The 16,953-nt window shown below is 40.1% G+C and overlaps 1 protein-coding gene across 7 annotated transcripts in view; it reads right to left on the bottom strand.

Annotated features, from left to right (window-relative positions):
• zeb2b (zinc finger E-box binding homeobox 2b) overlaps positions 1–16,953 on the bottom strand; it is an 83,569-nt gene that overhangs the window by 11,996 nt on the left and 54,620 nt on the right. For 3 of the 7 annotated variants that reach the window (XM_046858270.1, XM_046858292.1, XM_046858284.1), the window contains exons 2-3: positions 8,917–9,180; positions 2,211–2,279 (exon numbers count right to left, since the gene is read on the bottom strand). In XM_046858270.1, coding sequence (XP_046714226.1) covers positions 2,211–2,279; positions 8,917–9,180 — 333 coding nt within the window. Of the gene's footprint in view, positions 1–2,210; positions 2,280–8,916; positions 9,184–13,883; positions 14,014–16,953 lie in introns of those variants that run through there. The other 4 variants (XM_046858245.1, XM_046858277.1, XM_046858254.1 and 1 more) reach the window with 3 other exon arrangements.

The raw sequence follows: 16,953 nt of genomic DNA, 5'->3' as shown, positions 1-16,953 counted from the left end.
GGGAGGAAATGATGTTTGCTACAAGGCGCGCATTACTTCTGATTCCTCTAATCAAAGTCCTAACGAGACAGCTTGTGAAAAATTACGCCTCGGATTACAGGAAGTTACGATATAGAGATACCGAGAAGACGTTTTATCAGGGCGTGCGTTCTCTCTTTTTTTTTTTTTTTTTTTAACTAAATTACGATTTAATGGATTACTATTCGAAAATTGTTCAAATAGTGAAAAAACAAAGAGATGCATAGTAATCCAGACACGTCACTGTTGGCACCGTCTGAAAACTGGCAAGGTTCCTTCAGCTCGCTCCATTATTCATTATATTTGTATAGAGATTAGTGAGCGTGTCTCCTCGAGCCGTCTCATCTGTCAATTAGGCGGAAGTCTACGGAGAAGGTGACAGAGCGCTGGGAGATTTTATTAGCCACCTTTTTAATTAGGCCAGTGCCGACGCGAAAGGTAAACTGTGTACCGAGATTTGTCAGACAGTAAACATTTTATGGTCTAATTTGCTAAAAAGGTCAAGGTAGTGGACTGTGTCGATGTCAAAAATGTCTCGAAAATGTCAAAGTGCCAATGGACCTTTTGCGTTCCCTCTTCAGATCCGAGGAACTGGAGTGTATAAAACGGAGCCTTCGTTATCAGGAAGGAACCTACGCTGTGGTGTGTGCAGTGTAATTAAAATACACACATACACACACACACACACACACCTACCTAAGCCACGCTTATGCGATTCCCGTCTCGCGGGCGATGAGCTAAACATGCACGAACAAATGACTCCCTTTTGAAAGCCAGCTTTGAAGAGGATATAATCTGAACAAATTGGGTTTGCACACAAATTAAATTTTTGCCCTGGAATAAGATTTGGGAAAGTTGGAGCACTGACTAACGCTTCTCTATATTTCATTCCCGGTCTCTTTTTTTTTAACCTCTTCCATCTTTCATCTCTGTAACTCTTCGTTTCAAGGCTTCTGAAGCGAAATCGCACGTAATCCACGGGCGGATTTCCGAAAACAGTCCAGCGCGCCGCTCCGCTTTCCACGAAGCTAACATCATAAATGGAAACCTTTATTAAAATTCCATTTCCACACTGAAGAGTTTCCCGGTTCGTCCAGAGCCAGGGCTGTGGTTAGAGCTGGCACAGTTTGAAATTGAGGGAAAATTCGCTTTCTTTCTTGCTTTCTTTTTACGGCTTGGTTTATTTTTTTCAGTTACTTCGCTGGCGCCACGGCCAATCAAAGCGGTTGTGATGCGAGAGATAATGGTTCGATTGTAAGTGAAAGGCAGACCCTAACCGGAAACTACGATGCGTCTTCAGTACCATTGTACAGTATGGCGTGTGATATGTGAGTAATTACAAGAAAAGATATTTATGTGAAAAAATGTGATCTGTAAAATGGCCGTTTGTGGAAAAGCAGTTTTCTTCGTAAGATAATCATTAGATTCAAATACACAAATGGATCATGTCGCGGGAAATTACATGGAAATAAATTAATAATTATTATAATAATAATAATAATAATAATATTAATAATAATAATAATAAATTAATCATTTGGAGGACTCCTCTAAAAAGAAATTACTCATAGAAAAAAAAAATTAAACCAAATATAGTTCAGTAAAGTTAGTCATAGGGTTAAGAATCACGTGAAGTGAAAAAATAAAACAAAAGAATTATGCAGAGGGAAAAAAAAAATCAATTGTAAACAGTACATGTAAAAAAAATTATAAAAAAATCAAGTAAAAAATAATTATAATTGGGGGGAAAATCCCAAACAAATGACAAAGAATTAAAAAAATCACATAAAAAATGAATCATTAAAACACAAATGAATGCTGGTGGGGGCGGGAGGAATCACGTGAAAAAAATGTATGAGTCAGGCAGGAAAACTCCCAGGTGAAAATAAGTGAATCATTTCGAAACAAAACGAGCTGAATAAATAAATCGTGTTAAAAAAAAATACAAATAATTGGAAAAGAAATACAAATAAATAAACAAATCATTTAGAAAAACAAATGACTCACACGAAAGAAGAAAAAAAAAAGAAATGAATCGTGTAAAAAAAATGTGTGTTTGTGTGTGTAAAAATAAAAATCCCTCCATTAAAACCATACGGGATTATTCCCGTTTTTAAAAGTCATGTGACTTCGGGAAAGAAGGCAGGGGAGTGGGCGTGGCTACAACAACATCAGAAACGCATGAAGCTCACCTGTGCCATTCCCGATGGGCTGTAAAGCGGTGTCAGGCACCATGCTTTCGAAATCGTCCTTCAGTTCATCTGTAGAGAAAAGAAGAAGTACGAGTCAAAGGTCTGCGAGGAATGCAAACGGGTTCAGTTTCTTCCACCGGTCAAAAAAACGTATGCAATACGACAAGGAGGGAATGTCCATCTGAGCTTGCTGCCTTTTACACCACAAATTGAACTCATCGCATGACACCTCGCCAATCTCTTTAATGCATGCCGCTTCGGACGAAGGGGCAGAACCTCAGGTAAGACGGACATAAATAAAACAGCCACGCGAATAAAATGTCCCATAAAAACCCAGCTCTTGGGATTTTTCATGGTTTAGGTTCGGGGTGTCGTGGGGATGAGGACAAGAGCTCATTGTCAGAGTCCCGGAGACAATTAACTTAGGGAGTCCTTCTTGGGTCCTTCCGGCTTGGCTTTAGAAATTAAATCAAGGTATTTCCGAGAAGACAGAGGCTGTGATAAATATTGGCACACCTCCCACCGGCCTCTCATGCAAACGTTACGCATAACACCGAGCAGGAAAATACTGCCACGACAAATACTCTGTTCGCTTCATTTATTTGTTAGTCGGTTTGTTACGTTCGTTTGTTTCTTTCATTTATCAAAAACTGATATTTCAGATTCGAGATGCAGCATGTATTCATTCGGACATTTAATTTGCATGTGTGGTCATTAACATACGGACAATGGAGTTTTAAAAGTTACAATATCAGGAAACTAAAGGGACGATTTATGAGGGTGCACCATTTATATATATTTTTTTTTCAAGGCTTCGTGAATTCTGTGAAAATGAATAAAAATATACTTGTAGGAAGTGAGTTGTTGTAAAATAATGATTTCAGGAAAAAGTTATTTTGTTCATTACATACAGTTAATTCTAGTTTATTACTCATTTATAATAATGATAATAATAATAATAATAATTTTTTTAAAGGCAGGGCAGATTGTAAAAAAAAAAATAAAAAAAAATTCTAAATGTTTTTATAAAATTGCTTTAGTTTGCATCCTCCCCCTCCTAAAAAAAAAAAGTTTGATAGAATGAAATAGGTCACATTCGTGTCTCACGTTGATGATGTCACAGCGTTATAGTGGTGTGTACATTTCCTCCCATCTGCCACGTTCAAGATTTAAGCGTTTAACATTGGGGAACAAATCTGTTACACCGTATAATGAATTATTTCTCTCTGAATCCTCTAACAGCCTGGGAGATAAAATATTAAGGATGTAATGGGGAAAAAATGAACAAAATAAAACATTTACGAAATGACGATTGGGCAAATGAAAGGGGAAATATGTGCGTTTATACAGTAAACAGCGTGCAATGTAAAGTCCGGCTGAGGTAGAACGGGTCCATGTTGTTCACAAAACTCGTGCGGAGATGCTTTTTTTCTGATGGAGCAAAATAGCGTAGTCGCAAGAAAGGACAAAATCGGAACGTTTACGATATGCGACTATTCGGAAAGATGCGATTCCCGATGCACTGTACTATAGCTAGCACTCAGATACGGTAGAATTAATAATTTTTTTACTTGTTCGCAATTAAAATTCCCCCCAAAATTGTGTTTTTTTTTAAACCGTGTCATTAAGATTTATTTCAATCATTTCCTGGGCCGAAAATGGCGATTTTGGACACAGTCACATGACCAGCGAGTGCACAGCTATGTTCAGGAGTCACGTGAATAAGAAAACGTGTTAAAGACACGACGTCTCTACCGTCTAAATAGTGAAAAATAGGGAATGGTTAGAGAGAATGGAGCTTGCCCTCCAGTAGGAGGAAGACGTGGTCTATGTTGTTCCAACTCACACACACACACACACGCACTCATATATACGTTTCAGGTTTATCTGGGCAGAAAGGTTTATAGTTGTCGGTGTGTGAGGGAGACCTGTGTGTCTGGCTCCTGTGTCTGAGCGGAATAAATCAGCGCCGATCCGTCAGGTCGGGAGAGAAAGAGAACGAGGGAGGAAGAGGCCAGTGTTTCAGCTTCCCTCCGTGACCCCGGCGGTGTCGGCCGCCATTTCTCACCCCCGTCGCCAAACACTCCCTACCTACCAGCACACGGTGTGTTTCTTTTCAAAACATTCCGCTTAGTTTACGGCCAGTCGAAGCGCTGGAACCCTGCGCTGCAAAAACACACGGTTCCTTTTTCACTTTTTGTTATTCTCCTGCGAAAAAAAAATTCTGGGACTGGTCCGAGAAGAAAAGCAAGAGATGGTAGAGAGAGAGAGAGAGAGAGAGAGAGAGAGAGAGAGAACGAGGGGAGGGAAAAAAAAGGACCGAAGCGCCAAAGAAACGCAGGTGATTTATTTCAAAAAGCGGGCGGCTGAGATAATGATGTCACGCTTTCCAACACAAGTGCATTGTGGGATGGAAGAATGTCAAGGACAGTGGTTGTGATGGAGTTGAAGAGAGAGAAAGAGAGAGACACAGGAAGAGAAAAGGGGAGACATGGGACATGGACAGTGAGAGGGAGACACATTGAGAGAGAGAGAGAAAGAGAGAGAGAGAGAGAGAGAGAGAGAGAGAGAGAGAGATCAATGGACAAATTAAAGGAGGGATTGAAGAAGACAAAAAGGAAAGAAAGACTTATTCATGGACATATTTAGAGAGGAGACAAACATGCAGCGAAAAAGGGATAAACATAGACAGTGAGACAGGAAGAAAGAGAGACACTAACTAACACACAGGTCCAGAGCACCATGAGAAAGAAGGATGGTCAGAGATGAATAGAAAAGGCAGAGAGAGACAAACTGAAAGAGGGATTAAGAGAGACAAGGAGAAAGAGACATGTGCAAGGACAGATTAAGAGGCAAAGAGACACTAATGGTCAGATTTGGAAAGACAGAAACAGGCAGAGGGAAAGAAAGACAAACAGTGAGATTGAGACAGAGAGAGAGGGAGAAACTGTCAGAGAGAAAGAGAGAGAGAAACAGACAGATTGAGACTAAGGGAAAGAGAAACAGTAATTTGGACAGATTGAGGAAAAAGACACACACACATGCAGGACAGTGAGACTGAGAGAGAGAGAGAGAGAGAGAGAGAGAGAGAGAGAGGTCTTATCTCAAACTTGAGCTATGTGCCGAGGTTCCACTGCAGACACCGAGGCACCGAAAGAGTGAAAAAAAGAAAAGAAAAAAAGAAGAAGGAGAGAGTGAAAGTGGCGGCGAATTTAAGCAAGAGGGAGGGATTGCTTCCTTCACCCAAAGCTAATGAACTTCTCCCCTGGCTCTCAGATACGTCGCTCAGGTTTTATCACACACACACACACACACACACACACACACACACACACACACACTCTCTATCTCCCGAGTTGCAACACAGCTGAATCTCAGACACTATGGCTCCGAGAGCTTTTATCAAATTAACCAATACTCTCAGAAACAGGCACTTGTTTATCTTTCATGATTTACAACCTTCGGAAGGCAAAAAAAAAAGAAATTACAGTTGTAAAGCGGAATCCCTTTCCAAATCTATGACCAAAAAAAAAAAAAAAAAAACGAAGGGAAAATTGAGCAAGGAATATTGCGAATAATGATCGCGGATGGTCTCCTGAAGGGAATTCGGAGATAATAACGTTAATAACGCCAGTAAGGCGAGCTCCTCCTCTGTAAATGGCCGTATTATTTGGAGCGTATTAAATTTTTAGACTCCTGAAAGCTCCCTCTCTGCCCGGCCCCGCGCACAGCTAGTTCATTAGCCGAAATGAATAGCCGAGCCCGGCTCATTTAAATGGGGCTGTCTTCCACGGGCTCTCGCCGCACTCCGTTTCTGTCACACGCTTCCAAGAATCATTGACTCTTATTATACATGTAAATGGCTATCATAAAAATAAAAATTTCATTTAAGATTGTTAACGACTTTCTTTTCTTTCTTTTTTTTTTCCCTTCCATCCTTTCCAGCCTGGCTTCCTTTAATGATTACCCTCTCCCCCTAATTAAAAATATTTATCTCTCAAGCATCCGTGACTGCCGCTCGCTCGCCAGTGACTCTCGCGAAAGGAAAGAAGAAGAGGAAAAAAAAAGTTTGCCGGGTCTCCCTCGTTCCTAATGCGGCGCTAATTACAAACGAGGGTGTCAAGGAAACTCCAAATATCTTGCACTCGCCCAGGCTGAGCGTACGCTTAAAGAGGAATGGTTAGCTCTGGTGCTAATTAGGAAGTAAGGTCTTGGTATGAATCTTTTTTTTTTTTATTTACTTATTTATCAATTTAATTTATTTTTTTATTCTAGGCATCGCTCCCAGTCAGAAATGTCATTCAATTCTTTAGCAAAATGGATATGAAATCACTTAAACAAGGTCATAGAACATGCGAGAAGAACTAGTGAGGGTACATAACTATTTTTTTTCTTTTCTTTTTTATCGTTACAATTCATACTTTACAGAATCCTAATAAAATGTTGGTCGAATTCTTTAACGCTAATGATTGTAAATTTGAAAAAATCAATCATGTGATCGTAGCTTTCCAACCGTATGTGCTTCTTCTTCAAACTGTTCCCCCAAAGTTTGGGGGACACAATTTTATAGGACGTCTTTGAATGTGGTGGAATTATATTTTCTAAATGGGTTGGTGTGGAAGATCTCCTGCTGTAGAGCTCTGAACTCTTTTGAACATCTTTAGGATGAATTTTTCACACTGACTTTACCTCAGGCCTCCTCACCTCACTTACATCAGTACCGGACTTTTATTAACACCCTTCTAAATGAATCTCACACAAATCTCCACAAACACTCTCCAAAATCTAGTGGAACATCTTCCCAAAAGAATGGATGAAATGGAAATGTTAAAGGAAATGTTTTACAAATGTACAAATTAAATGTTGCCACTACTGTCAAAAAACTGCCTTTTGAATTGTAAGTGCCAAATTTAGTTTTCCTGGGTTCCTAAAATTATCAAATCTAAATTTTACACCTTAAAAAGTCTTAAATTCTCTGTTGTAGGTTTTAAATCATATGCTAACACTGAATTTAGGGCTCGGTTGGCTGAGTTGCTGGTTGCTAACAACATAGTTGCATGCTTGATGTTGTGATTTAGCTCTTAAATTTCATTCTTAATGGTCTGAAAAGGGTCTTAAACTGTTTGCATGCACCCCAGCTGAAAATTACCCACCTAAATGATAGGTCAGTTCCTGACAAGTGTGCTACAAACACAGTTTAGATATCCTTGGAAAAAAGGCCCTTTTGGCTTGACTATCCATGCTCAAAAAGACATTAAGTTATAGACAATGAAGTGCCTTGAATATAAAATTCCTAAATTGAAAATTGTGTTTATTTTATATATAAATACATGAAATCAGTCCTGGAGAAATCCAGAAAAGTACTGGCTTGAAAACCACGTCACGAGTTTATATTTCAAATGTTATGAAGACATCATTAAAAATAAGATGCCTACAAACATTTATCTAAGACTATACCTGGTCCTTTTCACCCTCCCCCCTGTTTGAGATCCACCTGTTAGACTCAGGTGGTCATTCATACAGGCTGCATTCATATTTATGGCGGCGGTTTGGCTATTCGCACAGACTGCATTCTTATTGATGGCTAGGTAGCCAGACAAGCTATTGTTTTACAGTCATGCCCATTCATACAGACTGCATTCATGCTAATGGCCAGGTATCCAGACAAGCTATTGATGGCCAGGTAGTTAGACAAGCTATTGTTATATAGTTATGGCCATTTATACAGACCGCATTCATATTGATGGCCGGCCATTCAAATGGACAGGACTGTGCCCAACAGCACACACACACACACACACACACACACACACACACACTTTTCAAGCATTTTTTTTTAAACAAAGCCCAGTTAACACGAGCTGGAAACAGCTGTTTGTGCAGAACTGAGAGCTGCATCCACTTCCTGGCATGCACGTGATGCTCTCTTTGAGCTTCCAAAGAGTAATAAAACAAAGAACTCGCCCACATGAATAAAAACCACTGATATATCGTTAGAATCCTGCACTCAATGGCTACAATTTCTATCGATCATGTTGTTTCCATAAAGCTACTGGCTAAGGTTCTGCCTATCTTTGACTATTTTGTCGGTGGTCTCATTGTCATATTTGTTGTTTTTTTATGTGAAAGTTTCCCCTGAAACAGATACAAACAACACACCTGCCGAAGTACCGTGAAGTAATACAGAAGAATAGGCATCAATTACAACAATGTTGTCCAGTGGAACCTTATCTTTCCGATTAAACTAGGGTTTGCAGCAGTGGATGTGTTTGTGACTGGTTGTTACAATCATAGTGAAAGTACTGCGATTTTTTATGCGTTTTGTTAATGTGCTGCTTACGCACATTCAGCAAATACATTCGTTATATGTTTTCCATTTAAAAACAGGGATCTAAAATCGATGTTTGAGGCTTACACCTTTAGAATGATATGTAATTTATCATTTACACTTGTCCCTTTTTATTTAATCTATTGTTGAACATTAACACCTGTGAACAATGGGCTATCACAGGCGCGGGTGTCCAGCTGAGGGCTAAGAGGTTAAATTTAAATTGGTGAAAATTGCAGGAAAAAAATTATTACGTATTTGAGAATAACGTCGTGTATGGATATATTGCCCATTCCAGCCTATCATTATTTGTGCTCACTATAAAACCAAATAAAACGGATACATTCACTAGGAATGGGGACATGACTTGACAATAACCTTTACCGTCGACAGAGCTTCTCATCATGTCGCTGTCGTTCCACACGTGCTCGACGCCGCTGTCGCGCATTTCGTCCTCTTCGTCGTCAACTTTCGTCATGAGGGTGTGGCCCAGTCTTGGAGATAGCGGAGCTGCTTGCTCGTGATTGGCCAGGCTGGCTGGACTGGCGGCGCCGTTCAGTAAGCCATCCTCTTCGGACACTAGCAGCTTGTCTTCTTCATCTGTCTCGGACCCGGTCTCCACGACGTTCTCATAGTTCAGAACTGAAACACAGAATCGAATGACTGTGAGGTCAAAAACTTGTCTGTGTGAGCAACCAGCTGCTATTCTGGTTCGCCAAAATAGCCTAAGATTCCACAGAGCTGCACCTTCCACACATGCTTCACATTCACATTCCAGCTCATGTAAATATATCATTAATATGCCTACGTTTCATTAGTAATTTATAACTCAATTTTTTTTGTATAATTCTGATTTCTGAGTATGTGTGTGTGTGTGGGCTGAATATATTTGGTGTTCAGGTGGATGCGTTTCTTTCTCCTCCGCTTTATCACTTTCCCCCATGCCTTTCCTTACAATGAATAATCTCTGCCGATATCTTCGCAACGTACGATATGTCAGCAGTGTCGGTGACACGTGAATGACAAACGCATGCCCTAAAGACTTCCTTCTTTTCACGACTGCGAAAAAATGGCCAAATGCCTGAATCTTAAAATGGCCACTGGATAAAGTAGGGGGATAATTCTCAAACAAAAAAAATGACCTTAGGTTTAAAAACACGAGAAAAAAAAGACACTTAGTTCACGTTAAAGACAAAAAGCAAGGCTCGTCTTCGTTATACAATCAAGCATGAAGCCATGACATCATGGGAAGTAACAAAAAGAGAAAAAACAATGAAAGGGCCGAGAGTTTTCCGAGCCGGTCCTTTGCGCTCTGCAGTTGCTCGATAAAGCAAATCGGTTTGCCGAAATAAAAAAAGCAGGAGGCTTGATGCCAAGCGGCAGTGGTGAAAAAAATAATTACGTCGCTAACTTTTTTTCTCTCAGACTTGACTTTTTTTTTTTTCGTCACATATCAGCCAGCCCTCTGAATAAAACTCTCACGGATGTGAAAAGCAAAAAAAAAAAAGAGAGTTTTTTTGGGAAAAGAGAAGGGTGTGGGGGGGGTGGATTGTGAAAAGCACAGGCTTTCTTACCGTTCCCCTGTGGACAGAAAAGATTACACCGTGCATATCTGTTCATAACATGATCTTTGGCTAATCCGCCGGCCCGCACTTGCCTTCCGAACAACTGCACAACAGGTGCAAATTAAAATGAAAACGGCGACGGAGCTGAGGCCAGAGGCATCCGCTGACCTGGGCTGAATACCAATTGACGGAGGAAACAAAACCTTTTGAAGAGGTGTGACCACAAGGGTTTAGGCAAGTTCAGACTGGGTAATGCCCTCACTGATAGAGAAGGGGGTAGAAGTAGAATGAAAAAGAAACGACAGAAAGAAAGAAAGAAGACAAAAGAATTAAGAAGGGGGGGTTGGATGGAAAGAATAGATGAGGAGAAAGGAAAGTGAGACATTCAAAACTTGATGTGTGGTCCTAATATACCTTAGGCCCAATTGATAATGTGCTTATTTTTGCCTCCACCCCCCTGAGCCTTTTTGCGCCTTGCCCATTACTCCACCTACTCCGACAGGGGTTTTAACTCTTTCCCTGCCTAGCGGTGGACAGACAGTGTTGTTTTTTTTCTTCTTCTTCTTCTTTGTGTGGTTTGGGCACAACACAAAGGAACGGGGGGCCTGGGAAGCCCTGGGACTGGGCAATAACCCCCCCTGCCCCCTTCCTGCCCCTTCCAAACTATCTCAAACACTGATCCACAGGCTGAAGTAAAAGAGCCAGGAGATGGTTGAATGAAATTATCTAAGGCTGGTTTAAAAAGATCTTTCTTTTACTTTTCAGCACACAAACATGAACACACTGACAGGGTAGGGCAGGTTTTACTGGGTTGGGTCGACTCCGAATGACTCATCGGCGACAGGGCAACGGGGTCTGAGCTCAATATTTTGGGACAAAGAGTGCAAAAAAACAAAACAACCGAGGACATAACGTCGGGGGAGCCGAGCACGAAAAAACGCCAAATGATCTGTTGAAAGTACTAAAGGAAACTTTCAACGCAAGGTCAAAGGGACAAAAACAAATACAATATGGTTCTGCTCAAATCTCTATTTAACTCATGTCTTGGACGGAGCAGAATTTTTGTTACTCCAGAAAAATGTTAGTATTAGAACCTGGGTCTGTTGAAAAGCTTATTGTTTAGTACAGACCAAAAAAAAAATCCCAAACATAAGGGATAGAAGTCTGTTTTTGCTAACAGTTCCTAGCCAAATAGTTTCTGACATTAAACATTACATTAATGAGAAATCCACCGACAAGGTAGAAAATCCAGAGACTTGGCTAGTTCACAATCTAATGTGATTTAGCATGAGGAGGAATTAGATGGAATGTCACTCAGAATGCTACCCAGAATGAGAGTGAAAAACCAGCAAGCAAAAGCACTAAAGCGCTGCTGCATCGCTCCCATTCGACTTCCACAAGTAGGAAAATCGCAATGTGTGTAATGTAGGAATCTTTACTTATTGGTTGTAAATGCATTATCACCTTTTAGGTCTTAAAATGCGTTCTTACTGAAATTTTTAAGTATTAGCATAGCGGTGTGAGGTGTTAGCATGAGCACCAGAGTACACATCGTAAACGGTTGTTAGCCAATGAGTCATAAAAACGGAGACAGACATTAAGATAGGGAAGAGGGAAAAAAAAAGATGGCGTCATATTGAGCAGAAGTTAAAAATCTGCCAGCAACTTAGCACTTAGTGTTGGACGTTTTGAAAAGAATGAACAATAATGGCGGGGGAGGGCAGAACTTTGCTAATTCAGACAAGGAGCGAAGCAAAAAAATTTTTACTCAAGAGTGTGTGTATTGTTTAAAATGGCATCTCTGACAGACAGCCATTCCTCGGCTGGCATTGTGCACTTCAACACAATAATTCCAACCTGCTAATGTCACCATGGCCATTATTTCTGTTCCTCACCTCTCTGCTAATCAATCTTTTGTGTTGCGAGCGTGCCCGAGACAAAGAAATGATAATGTTTACTTCTCGGCTAAGTTCTCCTCAGATGACAAGCTCTATTTGGTTCTGCCTCATCCAAGTGTCAGGCGCAACAAAGGCAATTACGCCTGCCATTCTCCGTCTGATGCTACCTGTTACGTCTCGCGGCTTTTTTCTCTCCTGCTTTTGATCTCGAGTAAATAAAAGGAACATCTCTCACTCGAATGCTACAGATAATTAAAATGACACCCTTAATTGCCCCAGTCTCAGTTAATGCTAGGCTTAGCGCTCCCCATCGTAACCTATTCACGGCGCTCATATTGGCCTGTCAGTTAGACGGTACACAGGGCAGACGCTAATGACATGTATTGTGTATTTGGTATTGATTATGATGACTAGCGCCTCTGCGAGCGGCTAGCAGTGCTCTAAGGTAAGGGTAAAGATAAAAATATGAAAAAAATGATAAACACTATTGTTTAGAATGTTTATATGAGGGTTGTGTGGCAATTCAACACCATTAACAGGGAACACAAGCGATCATAAAATCATTTAGGGTTCACGTGGAGTCCTTTTGTCTGATTATTTGACGCCGTTGCTTTTTTTTTTAGCGCTTTTAAAGTCTTTCGAAGCTTTCATTTGCTTGTGTGTCACAAATTTAATCCAGAAACCCATAAATGTGACAAATAGGGGAAAAAAACAACAACCCCCATGAAAACACAATACGGAATAAAAGCAGTGTACAGGAAATGGATCATAACCTTCACCTAACCATTTCTTACTCGTTACCTGCAGTAAACCGGACTAAATATAGAAATGTTACTTATAAAAAGTCAAAATCAAAACCCTAAATGCAACACACATTTATTCATGACTTCCTACTTTACTCATATATATATATATAAACAAATCTCCACTGTAAAATCATTTTTAATCACTAAACATTTATTATGCACTAAGTCTTAAATCGTGCACTAAAATCCTCCATGATGCACAAATCCGGCAATTAAAACAGTCCGTGTGGAAACATAGCAAAAGTTATTTTTGGTGTCCTGATGATTTACTTCATTTACAACACCACAATTACTTTAAAACATTTACAAGTATATTTTGCCTTTATGCTCCATGTTAAGTCTGGTTTCACTAATAATAAACATAAATTTGAATAAAGCATCCATATTAGTCCATGCCCATGTTCATTAGTGTTAAAAAGGTACATTTGGAACAGATAAAAATGTGTGATAAAATTGAGATTTATCACAAGTTATCTCATGACAAACCTATAGACAGCCCTAATATAGATAGATAGATAGATAGATAGATAGATAGATAGATAGATAGATAGATAGATAGATAGATAGATAGAAATAGTGATGCAATGAGTAACAAAACTCAAGGTTAGAATCGCATCACGGTTCTTGAGTCACAAATCGGATAATTTTTCGAATCAGTAAAAAGACAAATAATGGGGGGACAAATATAATTTACTTTTCTTTTATGACAAGAATTTTCCAGTTGCTCCTCCACTAGTCGTTGTTGTTGACCCATTAACATGTCCCGTTCAGGTGAACACATACCTGCTCTGTGTAGTTATGAAATTACTTGAATAGCAATATCTTCAGGAAAAAAACTGTTGTTCACTCTGTGATCGGTAAAAAAATTGAAAAAAGATTGATCCGCAAAAAAAATTAGCAATTAATCCGTATGGATCTTGGATCAACGGCGATCCGTTGCACTGCTGTATATAATATAAAATGATTATAAATCTATTATATATCATTTGAATAATAACATCACAAAGAAAATGATCATTCGAACCTGGTGTAACCTGAAAGACCCCCAGACTACTCTGGGAGAATGTCTCGCATACCTTTCGGACTGCTCCTCTGCAAACGTCTCGTCCTGAATAATGCCCTTTGCAAGTATTGTGCGGTTCGTGTCTCCATCCCTACGCTCTCCTTAACCACAATCCAACCTGGGGGCATAGTTTCTGCCAAACACTCGGTGTAGATCCAGATCCAGGGAAAAAGGCAACAACCTCTGGTTTATAAGAGAGCTGCAGATCACAGCTCGCCTGAGGTGGAGGAGTGATGGAGCTCTAGCTATTCCTGGATGTTCTGCCCTGCTGGAGCAGCTGCTGTGTGTCAGTGGGGGTTATAGGTGAGAACGGTAACCCTATTGGAGAGTAACTATGCCCTCTCCTGCCTGTCTCATACACACAGATCACCTGAATGGCTCAAGGGGGGGGGGGCACGGTTTTGTGTGTTTGTGTGTGTGAGAGTGTGTGCCACTGGGAATAGGGGGTGTAAAAGCATTAAGATGGATGTTAATGCTGGCTATTCGGTAGGCAAAGAGAGTAAACTGTCATCATTTCCTTTCACAACAGTTTACAGCTCTGAATGGGGGACGCTCATGAATATTCGGCCTGCTATCAAACCAAGCCTTTAAAACTTCACCTCATTTTTTATTATTATAATATTACAATATTTTAATATTATTATTATTGTTTATTAAGCAAACACTATGTTATGGCTGCTTATTCTACCATGCAGTTACTTTTTTTATGTCCTACAAAATAGGTCTGTTTTGAGAAGAAAAAAAAGAGGGGGGGGGAGAAGACAGTGGCCAAATCTGAACAAAAGACCGAGGCTGCCCCACGGACGATGAAAAACCCAGTGAAGTGTAAAGCGAACCCGACCGACTCCGGAGTGTTTCCGAGCGTCGGCGTGTGTGTCGGCGAGGGGGTTGTTACGTTCAATCATTTCTACCACGAGGCAGCCAGCCACAGTAGCCGGACCCTAATTGAATTAAAGCCCCGTTTATTTGCTGAGGCCGAAGCAACAGGCTGGGAAAAAAAACACACACACACCGAAAGCTTGAAGCTTTGCTTTGCTGCTCGACTTCTCGGCTCGGTGGCCTGACTCTCCTCCTCGACTTGTCCTGCCCGAGTTGGCCATCTGTACTCACTCACACACACATGCTCCTGGCCCAGCGTCCCCCCATACACCCACCCACCCACCTCCCAGACACAGGAGCCAAAAAAACTGAAAAAAAAGAGAGAGCTTACAAAAGCTCCCTCGGCTGCCCCCAGAAACCAGGATCGGAATGAAAAAAAAGAAAGAAGAGCATAAAAAAATAAAAGGAGGAGTAAAACGGTTGCTCAGGTGAGCGTACATTTTTCCGTGGGTTTCCTCCTGTGCTGACATCCATCAAGCAAAGGAAAGGTTAAAATTAGAAAATTTAATTTATTTGATAATTTCCCAGAATAATTAGAGTTAATATGGGTTAATTAATATGCAAATCTCTGAGCAGATGTTCGACAGAGGAGTCTTGCACTGGGAAGCAGTCTGCTCTCTCTCTCTCTCTCTCTCTCTCTCTCTCTCGCTCTCTCTCTGGCGTGCATTTGGCTGTCACTTACTGGCCGTAATTGCTGTAACTAACCAAATACACACAAAACCTTTAGCAGGGTTTAAAGAAGAAGAAGAGGAAGAAGAAGAAAAAAAAAGCGATCTCGGTCTGAACTGTCAGAAAGCCGCTATTCTCATCGCACAAAAGACACACACTTGTTATTTTTCCCCGCGTCTGAAAAGCTCTTTTATGCTCCAGCCATTTTCGAGGCGAACGCTCAGGATACTTCATATTTTCTTTTCTCTTTTCCTCGTTTCTTCCCCCCGTTGCCTTGTTTATTCCGTAAACGTGTATAAATAGAAAAAAAAGATGCGGAGACTGAATCGAGCGACGAGTGCGGAGACACCTGGTCCCTGGTGTTCGACGTATCTGGGTTGTTGATGTCTTCCCACCTAAAGCTGTTCTCATTGTGGAGCGTGTTAGCAAAAGCAGGCAGATCTATCTGGCAGCAGCGCGCATGAAAGAGAGTGTGAAATGGTGCTTGACTCGTCTGAATCAGGTCGGCCATCAAATATTTACAAGTCCCCCCCCTAAAAAAAGAGGAAAAAAATCACTCAGCTGTGATCGGGCCGGAGCTGCGATTCGCTGTCACTGACTCTGGATCAGAGGACGTAGAGTGCTAATGAACATAATGCTTTAGATATATCACATGAGAAATCACACACAAAAGGAGGGAGGTAACATAAGAGGGTAAATGCTTTAGTGACTCTTCAGATGTTTAAATCTATCTATCTATCTATCTATCTATCTATCTATCTATCTATCTATCTATCTATCTATCTATCTATCTATCTATCTATCTATCTATCTACAAAAAGTTTAATTACAGACAAAAGGACAGAGGTCAGGAAGTAAGCGCTTTTTTACGCTTATTAACTATTAATTACGTTGTGATGAGGCCTAATATTAATACCTCATACCTAAACTTTTTTAATTTCCATAATTTACCTTCTTTCATCTATCTATCTATCTATCTATCTATCTATCTATCTATCTATCTATCTATCTATCTGTCTGTCTGTCTGTCTGTCTGTCTGTCTGTCTGTCTGTCTGTCTGTCTGTCTATTTATCTGTCTGCCTGTCTATATATCTATTTACCTATCTATCGACCTGTCTATCTGTCTGCCTATCTGTCTGTCTGTCTATTTATATTTCTGTCTGTCTGTCTGTCTGTCTGTCTGTCTGTCTGTCTGTCTATCTATCTATCTATCTATCTATCTATCTATCTATCTATCTATCTATCTAATAATGAATGGAATTAAAGTGAACAGATAAAATTGGTGCCTAACATACAACAATTTTATTGATGTAAACTAAATAGTTATGTATTAAACATGAGTTCACCTACTATAATAACTCTAGGATATAATCTCATGATGTTTTATAAGATTGTGGGTCTCAAGACAAAGGCTGCGATTTATATTTATTGACGTGTTTGTTTGTTTATTTATTTATTTATTGCCCCAAACAACAAAAAAAATTAATAATAATAATAATAATAATAATAATAATAATAATAATAATAATAATAA

Source organism: Silurus meridionalis, chromosome 1, assembly GCF_014805685.1.
Source record: "Silurus meridionalis isolate SWU-2019-XX chromosome 1, ASM1480568v1, whole genome shotgun sequence".
NCBI lineage: Eukaryota > Metazoa > Chordata > Actinopteri > Siluriformes > Siluridae > Silurus > Silurus meridionalis.
This window is presented reverse-complemented; position numbering and strand designations above follow the sequence as displayed.